The sequence below is a fragment of the Temnothorax nylanderi genome, unplaced genomic scaffold (genome assembly GCF_030848795.1).
Source record: "Temnothorax nylanderi isolate EJ_2023f unplaced genomic scaffold, tnyl_v1.0 TNYL_tig0258_pilon, whole genome shotgun sequence".
NCBI classification, from domain to species: Eukaryota; Metazoa; Arthropoda; class Insecta; order Hymenoptera; family Formicidae; genus Temnothorax; species Temnothorax nylanderi.
Genome location: NW_027249320.1, coordinates 211,407 through 226,828, shown reverse-complemented (window position 1 = coordinate 226,828; position 15,422 = coordinate 211,407). Strand labels below are relative to the sequence as shown.

At 32.7% G+C, this 15,422-nt stretch overlaps 2 protein-coding genes and 1 long non-coding RNA gene across 3 annotated transcripts in view; 1 reads left to right on the top strand and 2 right to left on the bottom strand.

Moving 5' to 3' along the window:
- The first annotated feature begins 2,049 nt into the window (after nt 1-2,049).
- Nucleotides 2,050-15,422, top strand: part of LOC139780034 (uncharacterized) — a 200,439-nt gene continuing 187,066 nt past the window's right edge. The window contains exon 1 of the mRNA XM_071718562.1: nt 2,050-3,626. The gene's annotated coding sequence lies outside the window, so the exon portion shown is untranslated. The remainder of the gene's footprint in view (nt 3,627-15,422) is intronic.
- On the bottom strand, nt 10,009-11,986 carry LOC139780028 (bifunctional polynucleotide phosphatase/kinase-like). Its single transcript, XM_071718557.1, has 4 exons — nt 11,513-11,986; nt 11,358-11,419; nt 11,136-11,269; nt 10,009-11,055 (listed from the first exon to the last, which is right to left on the bottom strand). The coding sequence occupies exons 1-3, from the start codon at nt 11,945-11,947 to the stop codon at nt 11,266-11,268; spliced, it is 501 nt and encodes a 166-aa protein (XP_071574658.1). The 5' UTR covers nt 11,948-11,986; the 3' UTR covers nt 10,009-11,055; nt 11,136-11,265.
- Nucleotides 12,632-13,814, bottom strand: LOC139780032 (uncharacterized). The gene is made up of 3 exons (XR_011720084.1): nt 13,072-13,814; nt 12,794-12,952; nt 12,632-12,711 (listed from the first exon to the last, which is right to left on the bottom strand). It is a non-coding gene; the product is annotated as an uncharacterized lncRNA (long non-coding RNA).

The window sequence follows — 15,422 nt, the reverse complement described above, 5'->3', positions numbered from 1 at the left end:
ACGAGTTAAAAGAGGAAACGAGTAGAGATAAAGAAGTACAAGAAGTTGCAAAATATATTAAAAATAATTGGCCGGAAAATGAATATAAGCTGACAAAAATAGTAAAGCCGTATTTTTCGTCTAAAGAAGAACTCGCTGAAAGTAGTGGTTTAATATAAAAAAATACTTGTATAATAGTGCCGAAAGCTATGAGAAAATTTATGCTATCAAAGATACATTATGCTCACTTTAGGAAAGAAAAATGTAAAGCGATAGCTGCATGGATAGAAAGTCGTTATTTTTGCCAGAGATGTTCAAACAAATAGAGGAGGATAAGAAATTGTGATTTTTGTAAAAGCTATTAATGAAATAATAGTAAAGAACCAAAGATAGAGAAAGAAATTCCGAAAGAACCATGGGAGGTTCCGGTTACAGATATCTTCTATTTGTTGGAAAAGAAATTTATACGAGGCATGTCCGGAAAGTAAAGATACATTTCATGTAGGTCGATAGGAATATTTGTTATGCGTATTATGACTAAACTGGCGTTGACCTTGATCCTTTCGCTTTCTTCTCGCGTTTTTTAGGTAATGCTAAACAAAGTATTGTTCGAGTAACACGTCTTTGAAATAGCAGCGCCGATCTAGAATCCCGCCAAATGCGAGGTGCGTTGAGTGGGACTCAATTGACCACGTCCGTCAATTGACTAATTTAAAATAAAAATATCTGATTGACTGGTCCAGTGGAAAAACTCCAGGCACCGGGGGTTGTGTGTGACTGTGAGTGGCTATGGTCAATCGCAACGTGATCAAACGGGACGCTCCCAGCGTTCCGTAAAACGTTTTCCTAACGCAAAAGGTGAGCGCTCAGAGGAAGTGCATAAATTGTTGCTCATAAACAGCGACAATTTGTCTGTGAACTTCCGCTGAGCGTTCACCTTTTGTGTTGGGAAAACGTATGATGGAACGCACCTCGCATTTGGCGGGATTCTAGCTGCTATTTCAAAGACGTGTTACTCGAACAATACTTTGTTTAGCACTGCGAAACAAACGCGAGAAGAAAGTAGAAGGAACAAGGTCAACGCCAGTTTAGTCATAATACGCATAACAAATATCCCTATTGACCTACATGAGATGTATCTTTACTTTTCGGACATGCCTCGTACTAGTAGTGGATACGTACAGTAAGTTTGTAGAGATAAGTGATATGGAGGATCTGACTATATACAGAAACTACGATTGAATCCTTGAAAGGCATGTTTGGCAAGTTTGGAATACCAAAAATTTTGTACTCTGACGCAGGACCTCAATACACAAGTAGTAAATTTGCAGATATCGTAAAAGTGTGGGGTATCAAAAGACACGGTTGTGTTTCGCGCCAAGTACGCGAATCGAAACACTGTATATTTACGCGAATGGACGAATTTTTTAAGATTAAGAAATAAGAAATAAGAAATAAGAAATAAGAAATAAGAAATAAGAAATAAGAAATAAGAAATAAGAAATAAGAAATAAGAAATAAGAAATAAGAAATAAGAAATAAGAAATAAGAAATAAGAAATAAGAAATAAGAAATAAGAAATAAGAAATAAGAAATAAGAAATAAGAAATAAGAAATAAGAAATAAGAAATAAGAAATAAGAAATAAGAAATAAGAAATAAGAAATAAGAAATAAGAAATAAGAAATAAGAAATAAGAAATAAGAAATAAGAAATAAGAAATAAGAAATAAGAAATAAGAAATAAGAAATAAGAAATAAGAAATAAGAAATAAGAAATAAGAAATAAGAAATAAGAAATAAGAAATAAGAAATAAGAAATAAGAAATAAGAAATAAGAAATAAGAAATAAGAAATAAGAAATAAGAAATAAGAAATAAGAAATAAGAAATAAGAAATAAGAAATAAGAAATAAGAAATAAGAAATAAGAAATAAGAAATAAGAAATAAGAAATAAGAAATAAGAAATAAGAAATAAGAAATAAGAAATAAGAAATAAGAAATAAGAAATAAGAAATAAGAAATAAGAAATAAGAAATAAGAAATAAGAAATAAGAAATAAGAAATAAGAAATAAGAAATAAGAAATAAGAAATAAGAAATAAGAAATAAGAAATAAGAAATAAGAAATAAGAAATAAGAAATAAGAAATAAGAAATAAGAAATCCGGTTCATATTGACTTTAATATATCAGGTTACTCCCCTTATACTCCCCCAAGCACTCTTCACACTCTTACTGACCTCCAGTTACGTCATTTACCTGACCATCTCCCACCTCCTTCCACTTACCTAAATAAGAAATCCAGTTCATATTTTCGATAAATTGGTTTTATATTGCGTACACCCTCACATCCCCAAGCACCCTTCATACTCTTACTGACCTTCACTCACGCCATTCACCTAACCACCTCCCCCCTTCCACCCACCTAAATAAGAAATCCGGTTCAATTTTCGATAAATTAATTTTAATATTTGCGTACATCCTCACACACCCCCAAGCACCCTTCACACTCTTACTGACCTCTAGTTACGCCATTCACCTGGCCACCCCCATCCCCTTTCACTCACCTAAATAAGAAATCTGGTTCATATTTTTGATAAATTTATTTTAATATTCGCGTACATCCTCACACATCCCTAAACACCCTTCACACCCCACTCGGCATGTTATGTTGCTGAAATATTGAAATATTCGGAAATGGTGCAGAAATATTTCGTTAACATTTCATTTGTAACTATGCATCTGAAATATTTCAGAAATGTACCTGCATCATGTTTTTCATAATATTGCATTAACAATATTTCTGAAATCTTTTAGAAAGTTGTTTACAATATTTGTAAGTTTCTGTAATATTGCAACAAAAAAATGTAGCAGATCCAATATTTCAGAAATATTTCTGAAACATTATAAAAGTAATATTACGTTTGCATTACACGAATAATATTTCTGTAACATATCAAACGCAACATTGCATTTAAAATATTTCTGTAAAATTTCTGAAAGATTGCGTAATGAAAAATTGAATTGCAGGTAGTGAATTTCTACAATATTGCAGATGTAATGGTTTAGAAACATTTCTGATACATGATAAAACTATTATTACGTTTACATTGCACGCGTTATATTTTTGAATGTTTCACATACAACATTGCATTTGTAATATTTCCGAAAAGTTGCTGACAGACTTTAAAACTTATAAAAAATTAAATTTATTATTATATAATTATTGCATTTTATTGCATTTTTTCTTTTATTAAGAATTTTCTGATATTTCCAATTTTGTCATATGGCATTTTTAATATAAAATATGAAATATCTCGTAAAGTATTCACTTTTCGATGACTTTACCTGTACCAGAAAGTGAACTTTTCTTCGCCAGTGAATAAAGAATAACAAAGAAAATAATATTCGAAGCTGACTGGTAAAAAATATTTATTCGTATATCTGTATTGTTAATATTGTTATACGATAGCTTTGTCACCAAAATAAGCAAATATAAGAAAGAAAGAAGCGTCAGAGTCAGAGAATCACCACTACCCTGTTCGATCATCGATGTCAAGCAACAAGACGCCGGTATACTACTTGGATGGGTGACCGGCTGAGAGAGCGGATTTCTTCGGACAAACGCGCGGCGGCTATACGCATATAGGTTAATATATTTTTTTATTCCGGTAACAAAATATTTCATTTTTCACATATCAACAAATAGTTTTTGCGTCAGTAACAAAATTTTGTTTGCTAATACAAAACATTTTTCTCAGTGCAAAATGTATTTGAAATATCTCTGAAGTGTTTCTGCAATATTGTGTAGATATGTTTCAGAAATATTTCAGTAATATTATTGAAACCTTTCAGCAAGGTTGCATTTGAAATGATTGCGGACATTGAAACATTGCAGAAATGTTGGAGAAACGGTCGTGAAATATTTCTGAAATATTGATGAAAGGTGTAATATTTCAAATGGAATTTTGCAGAAATGTTTCTGAAATATTACATGCCGAGTGGGATTCTTACTGACCTCCACTTACACCATTCACCTGATTATCCCCACTCCCCTTCCAACCATCTAAAATACCTTAATATATCACGACACGTTTCAATATAACCTAATTTAATACACCCTTACTCACACCCTTACCCACACACATCACGACCCATTCCCACTCCCACCTCTACCCTCACATAAAAAACACCTTAATACAGAATCTTTCTATTCCGACCGAAGTGTACGCTTTAACAAAATTGAAAATTGTTATAATATAAAATTACGTTACCTTATTCAATTCAATCCAAGCAATGTATATTTTTCAAAAGATTCTTAACAAAACTATAATATTACAAAGTTCCGTTAATTTACTCGACCCAAGTAATATGTATTTTTTAAAACAAACAAATCTATGAAATCTTTACATTGTATCAATTAGGTAAAGAATGTATGATAACAATTTTAAAACATTCAAAATTTTTAAATCTAACAAGGGAATGTAAGGTATTTAAATACAAAGTTTATATACAGAGTGTAAAGCTAAAAGTTACAAACTATTATTTCTAATAGTCTAATATTATTTCTAATACTAAGCAAAATGTGAAATTTTTGTTTCGTAGAAATAATAGCCTGTAACACCTTTAGCTTTTACCATGTATATACTGTTTATAAGATTCGTAATACTACAAAATGCGTGATATCAGTACAAAGTTACCTTTTTCAAAAAAGGTAAAAAAAGGCGCCAAGTACACGCGCAATGTATGTTGTAAATCCAAAAATCCAACCTAAGTAGTAGTAGCTTTATTTCTTTTTAACAAAATTATTATATCATAAAATTGACGTTACCTAACTCAACCCAAGTGATATGTATTTTAAAAAATATATATATAAAATCTTTAAAAATTGCGCCAATTACATAGGGGAGACCGGGGCGAAGTCGTCACTATTTTTTCGGTGCCGATTTTTAACAACAAAACAAATAATTTTAGTAAAATGTGGTATACCGTTGTAAAGAGTGAACCCTTGGCTACAAAATTTATAAGAACATTTTTGGTCTACGTCGCTTTGTTCAACTGGTAGATAAAGTGAAAACGACAAAGGTGCAAAAATTGAAATGTCAAAATTGCCGGAGCGGAGTCGTCACTCCATTCTCGGACTGAATTTTAAATGAAAATTCATAATTCCGATCATGAAAAATGATAGGATACATTTTATTAATTATTTTTTAATAGAAAAATGGAAACATTAATTAAAAACACGATGGCGGAAAATAATTACAAGAAAAGTGCACATACTTATGTGCCCTACGCTCACACGAAATGCACTGTTTCTCGTTAGCTCTATTCTGTCATCTATGAGCACACGCAGCACATATTATCCAAGTCCTCGCCGGAATCCGACCACTGCTGCTTCTTTGACTTTGATTTTCATCCGAAACCTCCACGATATGGCTTGGTGACGACTTCGCCCCGGACACAGATTTTAAGTTTGATCGCTCATGAAATATTAGAAATCAACGAAAATAAAAAAATTTCACTAGATTCGTGTTCAGCATGCATACTCTTCAGAATCACTTATCTCGAGATTCGGAGAGAAAATAATATTTAAAATTTTTAAAATTTTCGACGCGCAAAAAATTTTACTTTTGACCTCCGAAAACACGTTTGCCTTAATGAAAATCACAACATGGCATATAATCTCACTAAACTCCGTTGGTCACATAAGCACCATAAGTAGTGTTTACAATATTAATGGCGAGTTCACGCAACATACAGATTTCGAGATAATTGTAGTGACGACTCCGCCCCGGTGACAACTCCGCCCCGGTGACAACTCCGCCCCGGTCTCCCCTATGTATTACCTCGAAAAATAACTTATGCACTTTTAAAAAATTACACCCAAGTGGTACGTATCTTTGTATTCCCATGTAAAAATCTTCAACCCAAGTGATATGTAAAAATGAATACAAAATTAACCCTTTAGGGGCCACACTTCGATCCCGTTGGAGTAAAATGTTATAATTTATAAGATAGTCTTAAAAGACGTCCCTGATGAAAGTTTTTTAGTTTTTTTAGTTTTTTAGTTTTTTTAAGTTTTTTTTTGAATGTACATAATTATGTACACAGGCCCCTAAAGGGTTAAACATTTATTTAAGGTAGTCCTTTCATGAGAATAAGTATTAGATAGGCACCTAAATTTGATATATGTTAAATATACAGTAATAAGGGGCATGTGTACGAAAAATCAGGTGAGGTTAACGAAAATTTACAAGAAATAAGTCATTCTAAATGTGCGTTCGCGGAGCGTGCTATTGTCATTCTATCCTTGTTTACATCTAATGAACGAGAAAGATAGAATGATGCAAATCGCCACGGCCGAGGTTTTCAACGAATAATACATGTACTTAGCGATTAGATGAATACATTATTAATGTCTTAAAATATTCCCTGAAGTTTCCGGATTTCGTACGTACCTTGAAAATAAGGGCTTAACGTATGTTTTGCTCTGATATATGAGGTTAAATAAGTAGTGGATCCAATCGCATATTGCTTTACTCGTGGCTGCGTTCGGAAACGTCACCCGAGCGCACACGAGCACACTCCCCTCTCCTTCTATCTCAGCAAGTTAGAAGGAGAAGGGAGCACACCTGTGCGCACCCGAGTGACGCTTCTGAACGCAGCCCGTACCGTCATGCCTGACCTAACCTAAATCGAGTCCAACCGCACTACTATTGTGATATTTTTTTAATTAGTAAATAATTAAATACGATTAAATCGTGCGTGTAAAATTATATTTTATATTATTATAATTATTGGGATGTTGCAATGTTTGTTTTCAATTACTTCATGACGGACTGTTACTTGACTATAATAGGTGCGTAGGTGAAAGGACTACCTTAAAAGAAATAAAAATTAAAAATACAAAATTTAAAATATTTTGAAAGTTTTAGTTAAAAAAACTTGGTGCTGCTAGATTTTTAAATATCTGAAAGTAATAAATAATTCTTAAAAAAAAGGTAAAGAAAGGCGCCAAGTACACGTATAGTAGTGTATATGTTGTTACCTCGAAAAAAAAGAAAGTGGTAGTATTATACCTCGAAAAAACCTAAGTAACAAGTGGTAGACGTACTCTTTGTATCTCGAAAAATCTCGAAAAAATCTAAGCAGTAGTATCTTTATTTCCAAAAAATTATAACCCAAGTGATACACATCACAAAATTATGTTACCTTATCAAAGAAGAGTCGCGCTTCAAGTGATCTATTACAATTACAAAAAAAAAATGATATCTCTTTAAATTACAGCGCCAATTACAGAGAGAACATTATATATTGCCTCAAAAAATAATTGTTGCACTACTTTGAAAAATCTTTACATGGTGTCAATTAGAAAAAGAATGTATGATAACAATTTTATAAGATTAAAAAATTTTATTTAAATTTAACAAGGGAATACAAGATATTTAAATACAAAGTTTACATGTGTATTTTTTAGTGGTCACAAAGAATTACAGAGGAACAGTACAAAAAAAAATATTTTATTAAAATATTTAATCCAACGAGGGAATACAAGGTATTTAAATACAAAGTTTATATATGTATTTTTCAATAGAATAAAAGATTTAATCACAAAGAATTACAGAGATAGTACAAAATAAAAATATTTTATTAAAATACATAAATTTTTCTTGTAAAAAAACTTGGCGCTGCTAGACCTCGAAATTTTAAATAAATAAATAAACTTATCCTATACTTAATTATAAGCCGCATTATTCGCCGTCGTCACGCACACCCATATCACTCGCTCGCACATACACACCACGCTGATAATCATTTTGTTACTCCCGTCGCATTCTTCTATGAATTATTTTTATTTATTGTTATCCTTATTTATTTAAAATTTCGAGGTCTAGCAGCGCCAAGTTTTTTTACAAGAAAAATTTATGTATTTTAATAAAATATTTTTATTTTGTACTATCTTTGTAATTCTTTGTGATTAAATCTTTTATTCTATTGAAAAATACATATATAAACTTTGTATTTAAATACCTTGTATTCCCTCGTTGGATTAAATATTTTAATAAAATATTTTTATTTTGTACTGTTCCTCTGTAATTCTTTGTGACCACTAAAAAATACACATGTAAACTTTGTATTTAAATATCTTGTATTCCCTTGTTAAATTTAAATAAAATTTTTTAATCTTATAAAATTGTTATCATACATTCTTTTTCTAATTGACACCATGTAAAGATTTTTCAAAGTAGTGCAACAATTATTTTTTGAGGCAATATATATGTTCTCTCTGTAATTGGCGCTGTAATTTAAAGAGATATCATTTTTTTTTTGTAATTGTAATAGATCACTTGAAGCGCGACTCTTCTTTGATAAGGTAACATAATTTTGTGATGTGTATCACTTGGGTTATAATTTTTTGGAAATAAAGATACTACTGCTTAGATTTTTTCGAGATTTTTCGAGATACAAAGAGTACGTCTACCACTTGTTACTTAGGTTTTTTCGAGGTATAATACTACCACTTTCTTTTTTTTCGAGGTAACAACATATACACTACTATACGTGTACTTGGCGCCTTTCTTTACCTTTTTTTTTAAGAAAGGTAATTTTGTACGGATATCACGCCTTTTTGTAGTATTACGCATTTTATAAACAGTATGTACAGGGTAAAGCTATTTGGAGGTATTATACTACCACTTTGTTTTTTTCGAGGTAACAACATAATACATATACACTACTATGCGTGTACTTGGCGCCTTTTTTTACCTTTTTTTTAAAAAAGGTAATTTTGTACGGATATCACGCCTTTTTGTAGTGTTACGCATCTTAATCTTATAAACAATATATCTTATAATCTTATAAACAGTATGTACACTCGTGGACAGAAAGGTTGTCCGACTTATACACCCGTATTCATACTATGAATACGGCTCAAAGTCGGACAACCTTTCGGACAACCTTTCTGTCCGCGACTATACAAGGTGTGAAGCTAAAGGTGTTACGGACTATTATTTCTAAAGAAAACAACAATTTAATATTTTGCTTAGTTTTTTAAAAATAATAATCTGTAACCTTTTTAGTTGTACACCTTGTTAATGCTATACATATGTATACCACAGAAAAAAATTACTACTTAAAAATAAAAATGTAATGTGTCTGAAGTTGTTAATAATAGTTAAAACGTTTGACACACACACACACACACACACACCACACACACACACACACACACACACACACACACACACACACACACACACACACACACACACACACACACACACACACACACACACACACACGCGCGCGCGCGCGCGCGCCTTAGGGTAGCAGAAGAGAGAACAAGAGAAAAGTATCTTCGCGAACAATGGAGCTAGTCTCATGACGATGAGTTAAGTATGTACAAGAGCGAGATCGCAATGACCGATATGCAAGTGGATTAACCTAGTCGCGAAACGTTCACCCGTTATACTGTTGAAGAACCGACCGCATAACATTCCGTCTTTTTCTAATCTCGCTGTGAATCGATTTTCCAGCTAACGTATATCTTATGTCTTCGCAAAGCGTAACTTTTAAATCCTTTAGGGAGATCAATCACTTCAAGACGACACATTTTTTTTAGAGCGATTGAAGAGAAAGACAGAGAGCTTGTAAATGTCGCGAATAACGTCTTGGACGAGTATAGTAGCGTATACGTCAAGTCGGGAGGCAAATAGAAGTTAAGCAATGGAGAAAAAAAAGACAGACCAAGATATGCGAGTTAATTCAGTTATGATATATTTTTATATATTTTACAGAAGACGTATAAAAGATGTAAGAGGACTTGCGGTAAAAATTCATGCAAGTCTTAATAACTTCAAGGATTAAACTGACGAATATACAAAAGCTACTAAATGTACTCAAAGCTACTTAATGATTAATACAATGCTAAATGAAGTGTTGTACAAAATTTGAATAGAGTCAAAGATTGCGCTCAGCTACATATTATATACACGAAAATTATTATATACACGAAAATGAATTACGAATGATTATTACGTAACGATGTTCATTGCGCTATATTTTCGCTTTGTTAAAAAATTATAATAAATTATAATAAATTGAGTTAATCGCAGCGCGCGACAAAGTTATGTACGTGAGCACTGTGAGCGATTTAATGATTGTAACCTTACTTGTATACATTTCCTAGAAAAATATTTCTATATTATGTTTAACAACAATATTAAATATTAACATTTCATAACTGCCAAACGTTTCCAGTTGAGCGCAATTGCACGAGTTACGAATCATTTATAGACTCTTTTTCTCAGTTAACAAGTTTCTACTGCATTGAAATCTTGCATAGAAAAAAATGTATTAGCATATCGCGCAAGAATCATCGATATCTAAGTAAACAATTAATCAAATATATACAGTATATATGCGTACATCTGGATTAATCCGAAAGCTTAGTCTCCATCTTTTGAAACATAAAATAATTTTATGCCACAACAGTGAAGTGCGGAATATTAAATAAAATGCGCCATTTAACAATAACTTCTAAGGTAACAAGTTTAATCTACGGTGACCTAAATTTAAACGTGAAAAGAAATTAAATTATTTCAATGAGTTCTCGAATCGTCCCCAATCAGAAATAGACATGAGTCACGTAGAAACGAATTTCCTAATTCGTCTGAGTTATTCGATACAATGTTCTAGTTTAAATGTGACACTACTTTGTAAAATGTTAAGTTTTATTGTTTTCTCTACTCTACGATCAATATAACAATCTTTATAAATTTCTTTCTAAATAAAAATATTCTGCACAATCGGAAAACTATTTTACAACATGAGTAAAGAACGAAGTCAAAAAGCGAAATAATCAATTTTGACGCGATTAAAGGGGATCATCAATGGCGATTGTATTAAACTCTAGTCCATACTGACTAAGAATCGCGGATTATGCGTGAAAATTGTAGAGTTTCTTGACAACTCTTATGTACAGATGGATTCAAGTGTTTCTGGCTTCATTCATCTGGTCCCATGCCTACTTGTTCAGCATGTCCGTTCATTACCAGTTCTTCAGTAAGGGAAATTAGCTTTAAAAAATCAATTAATTTCAATTAATTTGCGCATCTGCAAAGAGATTCTCGAAGATTGGATAATAATAACTACTTACCTCATAATTTTGTATCATAAAATAAATATTTGCATAAATATTAGTTTGAATGCGACCTTCAATCTGAGTTTGGGCAGCAACTCCCTTTGAGGAACAATTTTGTACCACATTGTAAGCTTCTGTCGACCATTTACCTGCAAAAGAGTAACATCAAAGTATAATTACATATCCAAAGATAAATAATTTTAAGTGTAGAGATGTATATATCTAAAATGTACTTACACGTAGGAGTTGATAATAATCTCGTTGATTGAAATGTGGCTTAGATCAGTCAACTCGCGAAACTGTAATATAATAATAAATCGATTAGAATTTTCGGAAACATTACTTCATACGATTCTTTCACACGATGACGGTTAATGTTAATTTTCGATTACCTTATTATTACGTTTCGCGTGTTCTATACTTGTCGTCATGACGAAACATCTGACCGAGACATTGCGCTTCTTGGCTATCTCAATATATCTCTTTCTCGAAGCTGGATCAGGATTGGTATTGTCTATAACTATACTTTTTCCTTGATTCAAGTATTGTTGGACTGCAGCAATGCACTTCTGCCAGCTGCCTAAAGTGTCTCTGACGAAACATCTGACCGAGACATTGCGCTTCTTGGCTATCTCAATATATCTCTTTCTCGAAGCTGGATCAGGATTGGTATTGTCTATAACTATACTTTTTCCTTGATTCAAGTATTGTTGGACTGCAGCAATGCACTTCTGCCAGCTGCCTAAAGTGTCTCTGTTGACGTATCCGTATTCCTTCAGATAAATCTTTGCAAAATGCGATTTTCCGGAGTCTGGACTGCCGACCATAAGTACCACCTGTTAATGGATATCTATAAGCACGAGGAAAGAGCGGGCCTCTGTTCACATTTGACGTTTACGATGATATTCGTGTTATGCACGATGCTTCTGTCGAAACCGAGGAATCACATGCCGGAAAAATTTTACTTAGGTATTTATCATTAAAAGAATACTTTGTATAATTCTCTTTTATGTTATTTCTCATTAGATCATGGTACGAGAGGAACAAACATTTTTCCAGCGAGTAGATGGGAACCTTTTGATCCAACGAAAAGTTATGACAAGTATATACAGTGTCGGATAAAAATAGGAAGAAAGATAAAATCTGATAAACTTAGATTCAACGAATTGTCCAATTTTGTTTAAAGTAATTTAGTAGAGCTACATAATCGAGTAAATGAATTAAATATTATCACATAACTGAATGAATTTGAATCTGAATCCTTTAAACGAAATTGGACAATTCGTTGAATCTAAGTTTATCAGATTTTATCTTTCTTCCTATTTTTATCCGACACTGTATACTTATCATAACTTTTCGTTGGATCAAAAGGTTCCCATCTACTCGCTGGAAAAATGTGTTTGTTCCTCTCGTACCATGATCTAGTGAGAAATAACATAAAAGAGAATTATACAAAGTATTCTTTTAATGATAAATACCTAAGTAAAATTTTTCCGGCATGTGATTCCTAAGTTTCGACAGAAGCATCGTGCATAACACGAATATCATCGTGAACGTCAAATCTGAACAGAGGTTCGCTTTTTCCTCGTGCCTAATCGCAATATTACATACATTAAAATAACATGCCAACATTGTGATATTGCTTCATAAGTTTTATCACTTAGTATATTTACCTTAGTTACAATAAAATCGTAAAACGTATAATGGGGCGGTAATATAAGAAAGATCCTCCTTGACATACATTAACTGATCTACCATTACTGTTTTAAGCTCGCTGAATTCACGCTTCAGAACTTCTAAACATCTCTGAAGAAGCTGATAGATAGAATTACCTGTATGTGAAAATTTAATTTATGCAGTAGATCATTATATATCACGCCAATGTTACTCCAAAAGTGACACTGGAGTATTTTAATAACTTAAAAATTCTCTAAATCACTGAGACATTCACCTTTCTTCATTATAACACTCCGACGATAGCCAGATCCATCCCAATAACTGAATGTGATCTCAATTTCTTCTTCCTTCAACGCGTTCTGCTTTCTAGCCCATTCTTGCCTCAATTCTTCCTTAAGTTTATTTTCCTCCTCCTTCCTTTCCCTATCTGGCAAGAAACTTGTATCTACATCTGGATTTTTCTTAATCTTCTTAATCGCGAGGCCATCAGATTGCTCATTTTCTGACTGCGGGGATTTTTCGGCATTGTCTTCATCCAGATTAAAAGACAAAGCTTGAATCTGTCTCTTCTGTTTGTTCTTTTCTTTTCCTGCTCTTTTTCACGTTCCTTGTATCAAAGCATGATATGTATGACTAAATGACATTCAGAGCACTGGGTGAAAATCACATAACATTCAGAGCACTGGGCAGAAATCACATGTGTATATATATATATATATATAATCACGGCAAACCGCATATATAACATCGTGTTATTTTTATTACATTTAGGAAAATTATTTCATATTAACTCAATAGGCGTTAGACTTGCATACATAGGGAGCTTTCCAGCAAGTGACACAAGCCGACACAAACGTCGTTCTATCTTTCTTTTTTGGCAATGAGTAACAAAGACAAACCGGTAATCTAACCTATACTACGTTTACGCGAGCGTTACTTAATTCTGTATAGTAACTTACGAAAACGATACGATAACTTACGATAATTCCTTCGCGTAAACGGGATCTCTTCGGCATCAGCTCCATGCCGTTAATATATCTAGGTTAACCTGTGTAAACACTCGCGTAATCGCGTAAACGTAGTATAGTAAGTAACAGTAATATATATAGAATAATAGATATATAATTACATATAAAACAATTACCTTGAATTAATCGTCGCGTCGCGTAAAGAGTCACGGTCGGTCTCGCTCCGACACTACCGTGTCTCTCGATAGGTTAACTGAACTGTCAGTGACAGCGCACTGAACGCACTATCTGCACTGCGCGCAGTACACACTTACACACACGTATTAACTGAACTGACTGTGACAGCGCGCTGGCGAAAGCGCCGCCAGTGTCGAAAAAGTGAAAGTGACATTACTCTGTTATATGTATGTTATAATCGCAGCGTTAGGAGGAGGAGGAGGAGGAGTATCTTAAATAAAATTTTTCACATTTGGACTTTGCGTCCCAATATCTCCGCTCGTAGGGCACGTAGCGGAAAATATTATAGGAGAAACCCCCCCCCCCCAAGTCGACCCCAAGCTATCGATCAAGCCTACTTAGAACTTGATCCGTTCACTCGTTATCGAGATCTCAACATCTCGAGTACTCGCAACCCGTCGCGTCGCGTAAAAGAGTCACGGTTGGTCTCGCTCCGCGTGTACTTGGCGCGAGACACTACCGTGTCTCTTGATTAATTTAGAATATTATATTAATAGATATGTATAAAAGCTCTATGCATAAAAAATTCAAACTAAACTCAGGCAATAAGAGCCAATCGTGATGTTTTAACGTTCAAATTTATTATCGCAAATACAGTCAATAAAATACGGTCAAATTACGTACGTTTCAACTCTTCTTATCTTCAGCGTAATATCTTAACATTAAGCTACATTATAAATATACGAAACCTGATTAAAACTCAAACATCAAGTCAAAATGATATCGTTATTTTCACAACCAAAGTTAAAACATCACGCTTGGCTCTTATTGCCTGAGTTTAGTTTGAATTTATTATATTAATAATTACAATGTAAATATAGAAATACTTTAACACATTACTTTAAAGTATTTTTTTCATTTATAGAAATTGTTTTATTAATATACAATTTTGTTAACAACGTTAAGTTTTTTTAACTAAAACTTTCAAAATATTTTGAATTTTGTATTTTTAATTCTTATTTCTTTCAAATAAATGTTTAATTTTGTATTCATTTTTACATATCACTTGATTTGAGTAAAGTAACACAATTTGATGATATTATTCTCTTAAGGAAAATTAAAGCTACCCATACAGCACAATCCATTGCACCAACATTGCAGCAATGTTGCAATATTGTACATTGCAGTGCAATATTGTACATTGCAGTGCAATGTTGCAGAAACATTGTATAGACATAAATTTGCAATATAGTTCGAGCAATGTTATAGTAACATTTCAAAAATGTTGTAAAAATAATGTGTCCTATTTGTGTGTGTATGTGTATTACTTAGAGTAAGCATACATGAAGTTATAAATTTTATTTAGTCATTATAACAGGGATTAATTTTATAATTTTCAACCTTATACGCATAAGATTGAAAATTGTGCATTGTAGGCCCTGTTCGTTTTAGCTGAACTTGCACAGTCATCTTTTCTCTT